At 38.5% G+C, this 15,129-nt stretch overlaps 1 protein-coding gene across 2 annotated transcripts in view; it reads right to left on the bottom strand.

Moving 5' to 3' along the window:
* PRKCD (protein kinase C, delta) overlaps positions 1-15,129 on the bottom strand; it is a 29,943-nt gene that overhangs the window by 14,066 nt on the left and 748 nt on the right. For both annotated transcript variants that reach the window (XM_009321810.1, XM_009321811.1), the window contains exons 2-3: positions 11,844-12,043; positions 8,669-8,729 (exon numbers count right to left, since the gene is read on the bottom strand). In XM_009321810.1, the coding sequence (XP_009320085.1) occupies positions 8,669-8,729; positions 11,844-12,043 (261 nt within the window). The remainder of the gene's footprint in view (positions 1-8,668; positions 8,730-11,843; positions 12,044-15,129) is intronic.

Here is a 15,129-nt window from a genome sequence, read left to right as displayed (position 1 = left end):
CTAGAGAAATGACACCACAGTTGTTTCTTGAAAAAATATAAGCTCCTATACATTATGTGATTTATGTGCAAGAGAAATAAACGTTTTATTGGAAGCACGAGGGTCTTCTTCAGCAGAAGCCTTTTCATGCTGCTGCTCCGTGTGCCCTCCTGAACCAGGACTACAGCAGAAATGCAGGTGAAGTGCTGCAGGGCCTCCTGAGTCACCACCGGACCATACTACTGTCAGATGGGTTTCTTCCAGCCTCCAAGATCATTAAGCAGTGAGGACAAATGAGATTTTCAACTAAACATTTCCATTATGCTATCTCATAATCTGCCAGCATGTTCGGTCTCATTCCTCTCCCCTCCTAGCCCACATGGGGTTATAGTATAGAGTACTATATAATACTATAGTAGTAACAGTATATACTATAGTATATACTGTAGTATCTAATGCTATATTACATAGAAATTACATTAGTATTAGCCAAGAAATAAAACAACAAAAAAATTCTCAAGCTCTGAGTCCAACTGGCTCATACAGGTCCTTCATTACAGGTTATAGTTATTGCCAATCATTTCCAAGGAAGCTTCCAAGTTCCTCTTACAAAAATGAGTATTTTGTGTCTCAATCTTTCAGCCACAACTCAGACTATATAGTCTTACTTATACATTTTGAAAATAATAGGAGTTTCTAACAGAGGTAACCCCATGAAGGTGTATCAAGAGAGACTGGGTAACGGGTAATTTAACCCTAAGACACATTTCTGGTCAACACAGAAGAGCTGTTGAGGGACAATCCTATCCAGCAAGAAAAGAGAAAGGCTTGAATCAGCAAGGGGGAGCTGATCAACTGCTAACTGCATCAGCTCTGGCCAGCAGCTTGTGGGTCCCAATCTGGAAGAAACGTGGACATGGTTCACAGGTTGAAAGTGCTGCAAAGTTTAGGGTAACAGGAGATTGCCGTTCACAGGGTGGGAGTTTCCACAACAACTAAGTAAGGAAAAAGCCCGAGAGCATTTTTCCCCATTGTCAATACAATTGGTTTTTATTTGCTCCATTGCATTGCTGCCTTTTCTCAGTATCAGTGGGAGCTTTGCTTTTTTACCAATAGAAACAGATTTGTTTCCTTTGCCAAGTCACACTAACCCCAATGCCTGAGCTTACTACAGAGTTACCCAGGAGCTCTGTTTTTCTTGTTGCTAGCTGCGCTTGGTTTTTGTCATTTTATTAGCTGGCTGTCACCACTGCTATTCCAACAGACCGCTGAACCTGGAATACCGTCTACCATTTGATACCATTTCAAGTGTCCTGAACTAATTTATCAGTCACAGCCAACAGCAGCCAGACTGCAGCAGCATGTACTGTTGTAGAAAAGAAAGGACAACGTCACTTCAGAGATTAAGGAAAGATTAAGCATATTAGTGAAAAGAAAGATCAAAAAAGGTCCTGGGTTTTGCCACTAGGTATTAATGCACTTTTCTGAGAAACTGGCCGTCTGGTTCAGAGAAAAACCCATCCTGCCTCCCCCTGAAAAGAGCTCACAAAATGCACTATGACACCCTGGCACTATGTACGCCACTGAGTTACCTCTTCCCCTCCAGGAACAGGATTCATTTCTGCTGTTCAAACAGGCTACTGAGTTCACCCAACAAAAACTCCCATCAGCTGCTGCACTTCAGCTTGTTGAAGTCTGCAAATAGTACTATCTTTTTGTTTAATCCTGCTGAGCAAATACACCTCGCCCACTATTCCTCAAATGCTCCAGGGAAACCACACACTGAAATGTGCGTGCGAGGAAAACAATGTTGTTGAGAGTCAGTAATTCTTCATATTGTTTGCTGCATGAAAAGGATGTCTTCATAAGGATGATTTAATCAGTAACAGCAACAAAGCAGAGAAAGGCGTGTTGCTTTATAGCATATATTCTGAGGAGATAACCTATGATGGAGCAGATGAAGGGACAAAAGCCTCCCTAAAGTCTGTAACACAAGCAAACCAAGTTTTTTGTGAGGAACTAACAGGATTCACCAGGTGAACAGGACACAGCTTCTCCTCATGCTGAAACACTTGTAGCAATTTAGTATTGCTGATACTGTGTGCAAAATTCTCTGGCAAAACTTGATGAGGATATGAGAAACTGTGGTGTTTCCTCCCTGTCTGGAACACTGACCTCAAACTTCACAGAAATATATTAGACTGGCATCTATTTTTTGAGAGGGTAATTAATAAACTAATCACTTAGTTTGTACAAAGGGGGGGAGGGGGAAGAGAAAAAACCCACTTTCCTTAAACATACTTTAACTGTGAAGAATCCTTGAGCACAGCAAAACTTCAAAATCTGCATGTGAGAACACACGGTCTTCACAACCAGCTGCCTTATTAAATACCTTTGCCAAAACCAACCAATTTATCAAAGTATAGCTGGAAACACTTTCGTATGCTTCAGAAGAAGCTGAGAGGTTTGGGCAGCAGCTGTAAGTCAAGCGCACCTGAAGCTGATATGGCTCTGAAATGATAGTGTAGTTCATTACAATTTACTATGGGCACGTTTAACAAGTTATCTTTAATGTGTAAATTACCTTTAATGTGTATTGCTCCAGAAGTTTTAAGAAGTTCAGCCAACCTAGGACTCAACTGGGGAGTAAAGGCTTCATTTCAAAGATGCAGAGAGAATTAACAATTGCAAGGAAGTGAATTTCCCAACAACTGTATGGATGCAGGGTGGAGATGGGGGGGAGGAAGACACACAAAGGGAAAGCCTTTGCTTCCCCCTCCAAGCAAGCCAGGATTTCCACAGATTAAACATTTGTCCTGGGCCAGCACAGGGTCAGAAAGTCATGTACAAAACAGCTGAATCAGCAACTAGAATTCAGGTGACCTCTGTGGCCTGGACCTGAAATTAATCAGTTTGGACCCAGCACACACCATTAAACATAATCTATTTCCTCTATTGAGACCTGTGGTTAATATTTATCACTGACACATTGTTCATGTATTTCAAGGTCCCTTCTCAAAATTTGCAGCTGATCTGACAAAAGCACCCAGAGCTCCTCCATGCCATATATTTGTTAAGGAACCACTAAGCATACCTGTGAAGCGACAGTGCACCTCTCCAGAAGCGCCGTAAACATACCATTGTACAGGCTATTTAACTGCAGCGCCAGTCCTTCTGAATATTTCACAATCCTTACAGCCGCTAACATAACATGCAACCCACAGTCTGGAAAACATTTGCTAAAACAATATAGCTAGGACTCTGCTGAACTGCAATAAACCTCAAGGTGAGATGTCAAATTGTCTCAATTGAACCTCAAAAGTTCAAGGACAAAAGAAAACAACCTCCAGAATAACCCTACTAGATTTTTTAAAAGAAAGAATAGAAAAAATATTTACCATCTTCAGAGTTCATTTTCATTTTAACTTGCTCATTTCACAGTTCTGTTTGTGAACAGAGGAAAGATAACAGTACTACTGTCTGAGAACTGGGACTTCACTTCAAACAGGGATAGGCAAAACATTTTCTGAGTTGACTGGCTTCTCAAGTTGAGATTTGCCCAAACCTTTATAATAAATTACACAACCTACTAACATTTCTGTTCAGTGTCCCCTTCTGCTGTTCTACTGCCTTGCACTTGGCTTTATTTGAAAGTTAAGTGTGCCTTCAGGTCAAGAAAAATATTAATCTCACAGAGCAATCATTAAAAAGGAAAGCTTATTCCTCACAAAGGAGACTTTCCTGGTATGAACTGTCTCAGAAGAAAACTGCTCTTTAACCTAGTCCTGGAGAGGATTGCTTTACAGATCATCTGTACAAAAAAACCCTCCAACAAACCATTTACAGAAATACAAGTTTCCCCAAAGTCTACATTTCTGTGACATGAACTTGCCGTGTTAAATAATTTTGGGGTTTGTGATCATCACAATGTTTCATTTACAGGCAGAGTATTAATATTGCTATGTATTTCTCTTGCTCTCTCTCTTTTTTTTAAAAACAAAAACAACTATCTCCTCCATTCTCAGTACTTGTGGCTTTTACAGTGCTGACGTTGAAGTAGCAATACCAATAATTTGCTATTGTACAAGCCAATACTATTTGCTCTCAAAGCTGGCACATAATCTCAAATTACCTTTCTCGGCCCCAAGCAGTTATACTACAAGCTTTAGCATGAGTGGTCAAAACCGGTGCTACAAACTCTTAGTAGCACCTTTATGAAAAGATACGTATACTACATGTAATAGTGCATGCATTTCTACTGTAAGAAAAAACTACAAGTATGTTATGCTCTGTTCTGCGCAGAGACTGGGACACCCACGGGACATGGACTTCTTGCCTGCTCCTCTAAATGAATGAAGTCCTGCCTCGGCCACTGAGCCAGCACCTACTACTGTTTTGACTGACACTTAGCAGAGCATTGAGGTGGACTGCTCTGCAGCTACTTTTAGCATGTCTCTACTGAACTAGTCTTTCATAGGCATTAATGAAGTCAACGGTCTTTTAGAAAAGGGCTATAACAAAACACCAGAGTTTTAACAAGCCCTGCCTTTCAATCCAGCAGAAAAAAATCCCATGTCCACACTACAGTCTTTGTAGCGCTCACACCATCTGCAGAGCTGCTGTGCTAACACACTGTGCTCAGCTGTACAGAGTACTTCTTTTAAATTTCAGTAAGTGTTTTGGTTAACACTTCTGCACAGATACCTGATACCTCATTCGTTGTGGTAAAACAGGGAATAAACTGGAAAACAGGTTCTCTCTTTTTTCTTTTTTAAATTACAAAGGCATAGTAAAAACAACCTTTAAAAATAAAGTATCTAAGTCAAATTTCTTGCGAACATATGAACTCTATCAAATTTTCTCTGCTCTACACAACACGTTAGCTACCTTACCAGCTGAATACACTGCCAACTTTGTGTTTATGAAATCACTACAAATGTTTGGTTTTCTTAAAGAAAACTAAGCTGGAAAATGTTTTTGTTAAATTCATGCAATCGTACTTTTAGATGCAGATTAAAGCAGATGCTAGGTGCTACTGAATAACTATCACATCTGCCAAATTTCTAGAAATAGTATTTTCTCAGTTAAATGATTAAATCATACCAACTTCCCCATTTACAATTATAAGGTCCAGTTCTGGCTTTTCAGCCCTTATAATTATTATTTACTAATAGCATGACAATCCTTCCCCAACACACCTCATCCATAGAGAAACTTGCTTCAAATCTTAGTTTAGACCCATACAATATGCAGACTGTGATAACAAATCTGTTATTTACCCTATTATTTTTCACAGATGCCTTGGAAAAATTCTGAAATCTCATGCTTCCCCAACACTCATCTCAACACACACAGAGAAAAACATACTCAAAATATATGCAGCCCTCTGGTTCACGTTCCTCTCCCAGAAGAGGGAGAGAAGTCAGATACCTGAGGTAATCAAAAGTTCACATGCAAATTACTCATCTTCTGATACATCTAATAGCATTTTAAGGAAAGAATTCACTAACCCTTTCTCCAGGAAGCTGAAGCCAGCAAAACAGCAATTCAGAATTCAAAAACAAGACACAAGCATACTTCCAAAGCCTCCAAAGCTGCTAACACCACACAAGACACTCGGCAATACAGCAAGCCACCTCTACGATCCTGGGTTTTCTTACTCGATAAGGTCATTAACTACATTTGAATAAACAAAGATCAAGCAAAGCATTAAACGTATTGCAACTCCCACCTATTAAAACTAAAGCTGCTTTACAGAATTATAACCTAGTTTCAATACTACAACGAGAGAAGGAGGGGCAGAAAGAAAACAATATTCTGAAATGAAAATGGGGGTCAACACCCTGTTCTCATGTTTCACACATCAGAAGAAAAACTTTTAATTTCCAGCACAAACTCATTTTCAAATCACAGAAGACAAAAAAGTTCTTTGACAGCTCTAAGTCAGGGCTCTGCAGTCCCTGTTTTACCAGGTCTAGAAAGAAAAAAAAACCCTCTAAGACTGGGAAGGACTTTTCATATATAGCCCTAAATTAACTGCCCAGGCCCCAGTCTGCAAAAAGAATATACAAATGAAACGCCTCAGTGTAGCCTACCACAGAGAAAATTTTAATACGTCTTTATTCCATGAAAATTTGTCTCCAATAATAAATCCGATAATGGAGCAATAACACACTTACTTCTCAACACTGCTGCCTACCATCGAAGCAGAGAAAAGCAGTTTTCTCAAGATGGCAGAAAGTTTGCTACTTAGAAGGAAGGGCTGGAAAACAACAACTTTCGTTTGCAAAACAAGCCAAAGAAAGAATTAGTCACTTTTGCAAAGTGCTTGGAGATTTTCAAACAAAAGGTAGCACCTAAAACTCAAACATACTAATGGTAGCAATACCTTCAAATAAACTAGGGAACAACTGAAATACCAGTTTCAGAACAAGCCTTTTTTAGTATTTTAGAAACACAGCTACCATACGCTTCTGTATGGAAAGGCGTGTCAGAGAGAAAACAAAACGGCATGTGCATAGAAAGGAATGTGAACTGTCTCTGAGCTTTCAACTATTAACTATGGGTTTTAGCAATGTGAAGAATGGAAGTTAATACAAACATCCTTGTAATGCACTAACAAACTTCTCTGCTCTAACACTGGTAACTGCTAATTTAACTAGAGAAAACATTTACAGCAGTGCAATGATGAGCCAAAAATAATTCAATGTTTGCCTATTTAGCAATATACAGATAGTGACATGAGGGAGATCTGTAATTTTGAGGAGGATTAGTATGTTAAAATGTATTGATGTTTGATGTGAACACTGCAAATATCAGATTGAGTGACTTTCCTTCACAAAATATAGATGTAAAAATGTCTTGAAAGGGAGTTTCCACTGCCCCTGTGGTTTGGTTACCAAAAAGGTATCAGTGAGTAATTTTCCATAAAGCAGAAGGTAAATAGGAAGTTGTTGCAAAGTAGAAGGTCTAACAAGAGCATTAACACGCCAATCTTAACTTGCCAATTAAAGTATAATTGCATGGCTTAATGATCTGTTTGGTATTCAGGCTTCATCCACTACCATCTGCAATCCCTAATAAAGGCAATGAGAAGAATTGCAAGAACATTGTATCTATTTTTAAATTATTTTGATCAATAACTAAGTACAATTATTTTAGTACTTAGACCACACAAGCGTATTACTTCCCTACTAACAACTAATAGCAAATTTTGGAAGGTTTTCACTTATGCCATCTCTACTGTTCCTCATGTCTGTGTGGAGAGGAGGAAGTATGCTTCAGCCTCATCAAATAAGCAACTGAGAATACTGAAGTAGGTTTTGTACAGATTTGGTTGAGAAACTTTTAAGTATCCTGGACAAATGGATTTCTGTATGTCTCATTAAATAGATAGGTTCTCGTAATACCACTGCCCCATGAAACTGCCTTGCACAGGAAAGCCATGACTAAGACCAAGACCAAGGTTTTCTAATATAATGGCTCACAACAGTTTGAGTGCAAACCAGAATATTACTGGTGCATAAACAGAGAGCTTTTGATCTTCAGAGAAATGTTCTTACTTACAGGCTCTTCAGAGTCACAATTTTTTGAAATTTTGCTTTAAAGAGTTAACTTTTCATAAAGGAGATCAAAATAACAAGTGTATAGGCTGTTTTTTTGCCATTGCAAAGATAAAAAGTCAACTCTGAAATGTCATCTACTGCACATCACATTCTATCTTTAGTAGCTTTTCTAGTAACTGCTACACAGATTGCACGTATGGTACAAAAATGTATGGTACCTTCACAATTAACTTGTTCTTTGAGAGCAGAACTATGTTCCCTGTATATATCTGGGGGGAAAAAAACCCACCAATGCTTTAAAACTTACTGCTTACTCTTTCCACTTGTTATTTACAAACACATAGTATTAAACCATGTAAGACCGATAGGCTAATATAGGAGACCATTTCAATTCCCAAGAAATAATGATTTTGTGACTTCTAGCATGGGAAAGTTTTAACCACTAGCTAAGCAAGTTGTGAGGTTTACATCATTTCCTTTAGGAAAGAATTCCACAGATACACAAATCCCTGCCAAAATACTTGTTTTTATTACTGTACTTAAAGATTCCCCTCTCATAATTAACTATCTTCTCTTACCTCCTAGTTTCTTCTCCAAATAGTGTGTGTAGATTTCTGACATATACAGGTTGTTCACTTTTTAAACTGATACAGCAGAACATGGACTAGATTTGTGTTTTAACACTTAACCATTCATTCATTGCTAAAATCAGTTTCCGTGATTAGTGAATATGACATCTGAATCCCAGGAAACTCAGACCCAGTTCCCCAATCCACAAAAAAAGTTTCCCACATAAGCTAGAACAAGAGATTTAACTTCTTTGCACCTAAAAAGGAACTGGTATCTTTTCTATCACATCAAAACAAGAGGACAGACATACTAAAGACCCAAAAGTGGCTAAACGCAACAGCAATACAGGGCACGAAGGCATTTAGAAATGAACAAATGCAGCCATGACTCCACAAAACAAAAAAACCCCTACAAAACAAATTAAATCAGAAAATTCTACTCAGTACACCAGGTGATTTTTTTTTTTTTGTGGGCTACATCCTGTGTTCTACAAAAGGAATGTGAAAAAAGTTTTATTTTTACATAACTGACTGAAAATAAACACTTGACATTACCTGCATCTTCCAAAAAATACTGCACAGCCATCAGCACCTTCCCCTGAGGTTGTAGGTCAAGCTATGAAAAGAAAGATACCAGGAGTGAAGTATGTGGTTGACTGAAACTCTAAGGAGAGTTCAAACAGCTTATTCTAGGGAATCGAAGTATAATATTCAATCTTATATTCCATATAATATTATGGAGTAATTATATTATGAATAATATAATATTATTCAATATTATACTCCTCCTCCATATCTCATTGCTGCAGCTGAACCAGGGACTTTTATTCTATTGCTTTTACTAGTGTGCTGCATTGCTTTGATGTCTACCCAAAAGTTCAGCGCAGTCAAAGTTCACATTGTTTTTGCATGTCCCTTTCCCGTTTCTGCAAAGAAGTTTGTTGGCTTCTGTTTTTGCACAGGAACCCAGTATTAAAAGAAAAAGTCTATAAATCCTTTATATGTTTATTGAGAGTACAAACCATAAAGATATCAAATCCTGTTGCCTGTAATCAGAAAAACAGTGGTATCATCAAAATTTATTTTACTTTCCCCTTCAAACACATGGTTTCTGTGGCAAATTCTACAGACCAGCAAAAACAAATGCCTTTTAAGCCAATAGCTGAGGTCAGCTCCTGTGCTCAGAAAGTAGCTGCTAATTCTTAAACTGCTGTCTTCAGAAAAGGTAAGAAGCTATTAAGCATGGAAGAGTCTGATTCAGTCTTCACTTCAGCACAGAGCAAAGTATCCCCGGGTTAACAGTAAATACAACTTGAGAGGAAGGGAAAAAAAAAAAAAAAGAAAACCACAATTACATTAGATACACCCGTGAACCTATCCCCACAAATCCCATTACCCTACTGGGTTAATGACTAAGTTTTCATCTTTAAAGCAATGTCTGACACTCAAAAACATTTGCCCAGCAAAGCTTACAGAAGGCAAAGACCTGTTACAGCTACTACTGACAGGCTGCCTCTCCATACACAAAAATAACCTTACAGGCTATGGTAAGCAACTAACATCTCTTTGCTGGGCATGATGGTCTGTCCAAGTCATGACGGAGGTTGTACAGAGGAAGTTTAACGCTGATGATGTCTATGTGGTACCTGTTCTACGGATAATAAGCAGAGGATTTCAGACCACTGAATTGGCTGAAACTCATCTCTAAAACTAAAACTGATCACTATTAGTTTTAACTACTCTTCTGAATAATTGCTCTTGTCTCAGAATTCAAGTTAAGGTGTGGAAAAAACAGTGCATGATTTCAGAATGTAACAGGTGAATACAAACTAAAGAGATCCTACCAACCTAGCAAAACCTGTAAGCCCCTCCAGTATCAAACACCCCTTTAAGAAAGGTTTTTTTCCGAGATTGGCCTGGTGAGATAGTTAGTTAGATTTGCACATACTCAGAGCAAAATCCTGCCATTTACAGCAAAAATGGACCTGAGAGAGAATAGGAGGGTTTTTTTTAAAAAAAGTATTCCCATACTAAGCTAAGCCGCAACTGGATACTCCCTCCTATTCATATCCAGCATTCAGGAAAAGCATTCATACAACCAGAAGAGAGTTCATGTATCCATCCCCTACCAAGGAAGGACCAGCATTGCCAATTGTGAGAGAAACGAGATGCTCATCAAGTTGGATGTAACCAGGAACTATCTGTTACTACCTGCTCATCCTGCTTTAGCCCACCCAATGAAAAGGTCTTCTCCTGTAGGGTTCATGTTCTGGGCAAGTTCAACAACACTCCATTCCAGAAGGCTTTGAATACAAGACTATGTGTGAGATTTTAAGGACACCTGCTCACATTTAGCAAGTATTTCCTTAGCACTACTGTGCTCCAAATACAGAGACAGGCAGTTCCTGTATTAGCAAATACATGCCGTTTCTGGGCAAGCTGTCTGGAGTACAGCTTTACATGCAACTGGATGATGGGCAAGACTATTTATAGCATCTATCCACCTAGCTAGACAGCTCTCACCCAAATTATAGGATATCCTGATATTCCTCTCTGAATCTTATTTCTGCATTTGGAGAAATTTTGAATATTCAAGACACTAATTAGAGTTGCTTCAAGATTTTATACAGTTCTCTGGGACAATGCTGCCTCATCATATTCTCACAACCCTTTTTGTTGGACCAGGACCTCAGCAACTTTATCAAAGGGGGGGGGAGGCAAGAAATTGTATTTATTTAAGCCTATTCAGTTGGGTCTGAAAGTTGAAAAAGAAGCTAGAGAATAGGATTTTACAAAGGTGATATCATTAAACCCTTAATTCATTAAAAATTCCTTACAATACATCAACTAAATGAATAAAACAATATGTTCAGTATTTCAGATTTCTGGGCTCAGCTTTTTGATCCTCTCTGCCTCTCTCACTTTCCCCTCTTCTCTAGATGTACAAAATAAATATTTTATATTTTTAATTTTATGTTTATTTGAGGGTTACAGTGCTAATTGAAAATAATTTGCATACAATTATTTAAAAGTTGCTGTTTGGGTTTATGTTGTTCAACAACTAATAATAACTACTAGCATTTAGACTAAACGTATATTTCTAAATTTAAAACTACATTAAACCCTAACTTTACCTCCCCTGTTATATTTCTGAGTTTGACTCTCAGAATTGTACTCAGTATGATACAGGAGCAAATGACACCCTGCAAGATGCCATACCTCTTGACTTCACGTACGAAAAATTGTTTGGGACACAGGGGCAAGAAAAGATACCAGGATAATAAAAATGGGGATTAAAGGATCCCCATTATAGCAGTATCAAGCCAACTAAAATTTATTGTAAAAATAAATAAATAAAATTAGAAATTCTAAGTAGAAATGCCTTGGAATAAGCTTCACCTTTCTTTTTCTCTGGATGAATTACAATGATCAGATCCAATTTAAATGTCTGCAATTTGCTATAAAAACTGCTAGACTTTATAAAATAGGCAGTCAATGTGATATATGCCATTATTTCCAACACTAATGCCATGGATTTTATTGTCAATTTCTTGAACTTTGGTTGTACATTATCTGCTTCAAAAATGCTGCTAAAATAATTGTCTTACAAGCCCTGCCACACACTCTAAAGGGATCGAACACTCATAGTTTAAAAGGCATAAGGCGTCTGTTCAGCTTGAAAGAAACATAACGAGGTCAGCAAGTTTAAGGAATTAATCTTTTTCCTTACCCAGAATTCTGCTTTGCCGTTGCCTTTCTTGCACCGTTCTGCCAGGACCGACACACCTACAGTCACCTCAGATAATGGCTCTTCTGCTGCTTTCATGAGAACAATCTGAATCACCCGTCCTTCATAAATGTGGGCGTCAAAAGTTGATTTCCATTCTGGATACATGGTAGGTTTCTTCTGAACTAGAGTTTTTCCTCTCTCTGAAAGCCACAAAAAAAAAAAAAAAAAAAAAGGACAGAAACTGTAAAATCAAATAATGTAGATCTAGTACTTAAACTCATCAAAATGAAAAAAAAGAGAGAATCCTTGTACTGAAACCGAAAGCAGACTTAGTATTTCTTGTACTGTGGCTGGGACAAAGTTTAAATATTCAGTTCAAACATTCATGACTTGGAAGGCAAAGCTCACGCTGACAAACAGGGCATGCAAAGGCAGTGAAGGTGTTAACATGTAGCCAGAGAGACCAGGAGGGACAAATCCCATTCTGGAATTCAGAAGCTGGTTTAGTCAGTCACAACTTGACAAGGAATATTTGCACGGCTGCTTTCTGATATCAATCTCCATGACATGTTGTCTGATCATAGTGAATACCTACCGCTATAAGATAAATTAAGATACGTCTTACACTGACCCAATTTAAATTGAAACTGGTGGCTGAGAGATGAAAGGCTCCACATTTCATTAATCTACTTCCAAGTTATCCCAACATTTCACTTCTGTTCATAAGTCACTCTTCTTGGCATTGTACTCTGTCTCTGCCACGATTTCTACTTTTTAAAGGATATTACAAGGCCTTATCTGTCCCCTCTAGCACATGCAGACCTTGCGTAGTTAAAGAATAAGGAAAAGGCTGAAAGGGCCTCAAAAACATCTTTTTTTTTTTTTCGTAATATTAACCCAGCCTCCCAAAGAGCCATCTCTGCAGACCCCTAGGAGTTTTGTGGTGCTTCACTATTCTTATTAGATGGATTTCTTCCTAATACAGAGCTTCAGTCCCTCTTGCTACCAGTTAAGCTAATTTCTTCCTGTCCTTACCTCAGGCACAGAAAACAGCTGGTGATTGCACAATCTATAACAAGCTTTATCCTATTTCTAGATCTGGGTCTCTTAGTAGTCCCATCAACACGTCCAAAATGATACTGCCTCCTAAGCGACCACATCCAGCTCTTCACTGTGACTCTGGCACACAATGCCACCTCCCCAGTTTTTCTTTGTGATTTGCTGCCAAGCCAATTATTCCCCATTTGCGCTCAGGTAACTGAATATAATTTTGTACATTCTGCACAATTTCTGCTATTTATCAAGATCATTTGCTGCAATAAAAGTGCTTTCTAAGTGCCTCTCCAGCTCCAAATGATCCATTTTTCCCCTAAATGTGTAATCTGTTCTTTATCATCAAGGCGGTGGTAGCAAAGTAGATTAAATAGTTGGACCCTTCCCCAAGAAGCTGCAGTGTGGTCTGTCTCCTAAAATTAGCAATAGAATTTACACTCACTTTGACAAAGGAAAAATTAGATACTTATTATTTAAAAATCGTCCTGGAAACTCAAGGCAAAGTTTGTGTTCATTCATTAATAACTTGCTCAATGCACGCCACTCAATTGTGCCGAGCTATGCAGACAAGAGTAGCGAATAGTGTCCTTGTACTTCTTTAATAGGGAATGCCTGCCAACAACAGCATTATAAATTACAACTTTGACAAGCAGACCTAAGCCTGCTTGCCAAAGGGCATTCTGAAATGCTCAGAAACAGCCACCTGAGGACCTCCTCCATTTCAAAGCAAACCTGAGCATTCCTCCTCTACTCAGTCAAAAGCTTTTGTCTCGAATTTGGGGAACTCTGCAGAAAGAACAACTCAAATTCTTAGCAGTGCAAACCTACTTCCAGGGCCCTGTACTCGGTATTCTTAACTATGGAAGAATTTGGAAATATTGTGGTGAAAATATATAGGGAATGTTCAAACAAAACACAATTTGGAGATTATTAGGACAGACGATAAAGGCGAGGGGAAATTAAAAGCAGGCTGTCTGCACAGCAAGGCTATTACACTAGCCTATTCTTTGGATCGCTAAAGTCAGACCCCTTCATCAAAAAGGCACGCTTCAGGAGGCATCCTTGGGAATATAAGAAATGGCACCTATTTGCAGAATCTTTGACAGTAATTCAGGGTTTGCAGAAGCAGCAGCCATTTACAGAAGAGTTGGTAATACTCTTTGTAGGATTCTTAGAGGGGGAGAAAACTATTTCAGTCTGTTCACAGGACTACCTCTATTCCCATGTCCCAATTAATATCTGCTTTGATCAGTTACTATATACATTTTTACCCTATGTAAAACTTAAAGAAGTCATCTGAATTACTGGCAACAACTTCCAGCCTGGCCATGCTGCTTTTGGAATTAAAATCATACTAACCAAGATTTGTCATAGATCACACTGCCTGCCTGCAAATGAACACTTAAGTGTTAGCAAAGAACAGCCTTTAAGAAGAACGCTGTTCTTACCCCTCCCGTATTCAGGCCTCCTTTGTTTCTCTGCTAACGCTACTGGCTTCAAAACATTTTACATGTTTGCATATTGGCTTAATGCCTAATCATTAGGCAAATTATTTTCTTCTTCCTATACAATAAGCTTTTCCTTGATCATGTTCCAGCTTGCAAATCCAATAAAATTTATTCCAGATCTTGTCAAACTAGTAACGGGATCATCAGTTTCTTTTCCTGATTACCCCAGTCAGTCACTGCTCCAAGGTTCACTGCACACTCCTCCCCCATTTTTTAGTACTTCAAAGACACATGCAAGCAAAGAGGAGAAACATTGGGACAAAGTGCTACTTCTCAAAAGGAGACAGCTGGGAAAAAAAAAAGTTAATTTATTTAGACCACTTCCATCTCTCCATACATTCTGGCAGCTGCAACAGTTCAACACCATTTCTTCAGAGGTTCTCCCAACAGACTAGGAAACTGCTTCTTTGGAGCTTAACACATTTGCTTGATGACAACATTTTCTGGAAGGGGCACTGCGCCTTGCATTTAAAGTCTAGATGCAGCTTTTACCTCAGTGATAAGGGGAAAGCCCAATCATGTTGTGAAGAAGAAGAAAATTCACTCTCTCCTGCATTCTTTGATGTTTCGTGAAGCCCTAGAGCCATAATGCAGGATTAGATGGCTGCAGTCTAACCCAGTACAGCAATTCCCTCTCATCCTGTTTGGCTACAGTGGTCTATTTTAGCCAAATGTCACAAAATATTATAAACCTTTGGACCAGTTTCTGTAAAGAAGCGGTCTTT

Source organism: Pygoscelis adeliae, unplaced genomic scaffold, assembly GCF_000699105.1.
Source record: "Pygoscelis adeliae isolate BGI_AS28 unplaced genomic scaffold, ASM69910v1 Scaffold94, whole genome shotgun sequence".
Taxonomy (NCBI): domain Eukaryota; kingdom Metazoa; phylum Chordata; class Aves; order Sphenisciformes; family Spheniscidae; genus Pygoscelis; species Pygoscelis adeliae.
The sequence above is the reverse complement of the archived record's forward strand: the minus strand, read 5'-3'. Positions and strand labels throughout refer to the sequence as shown.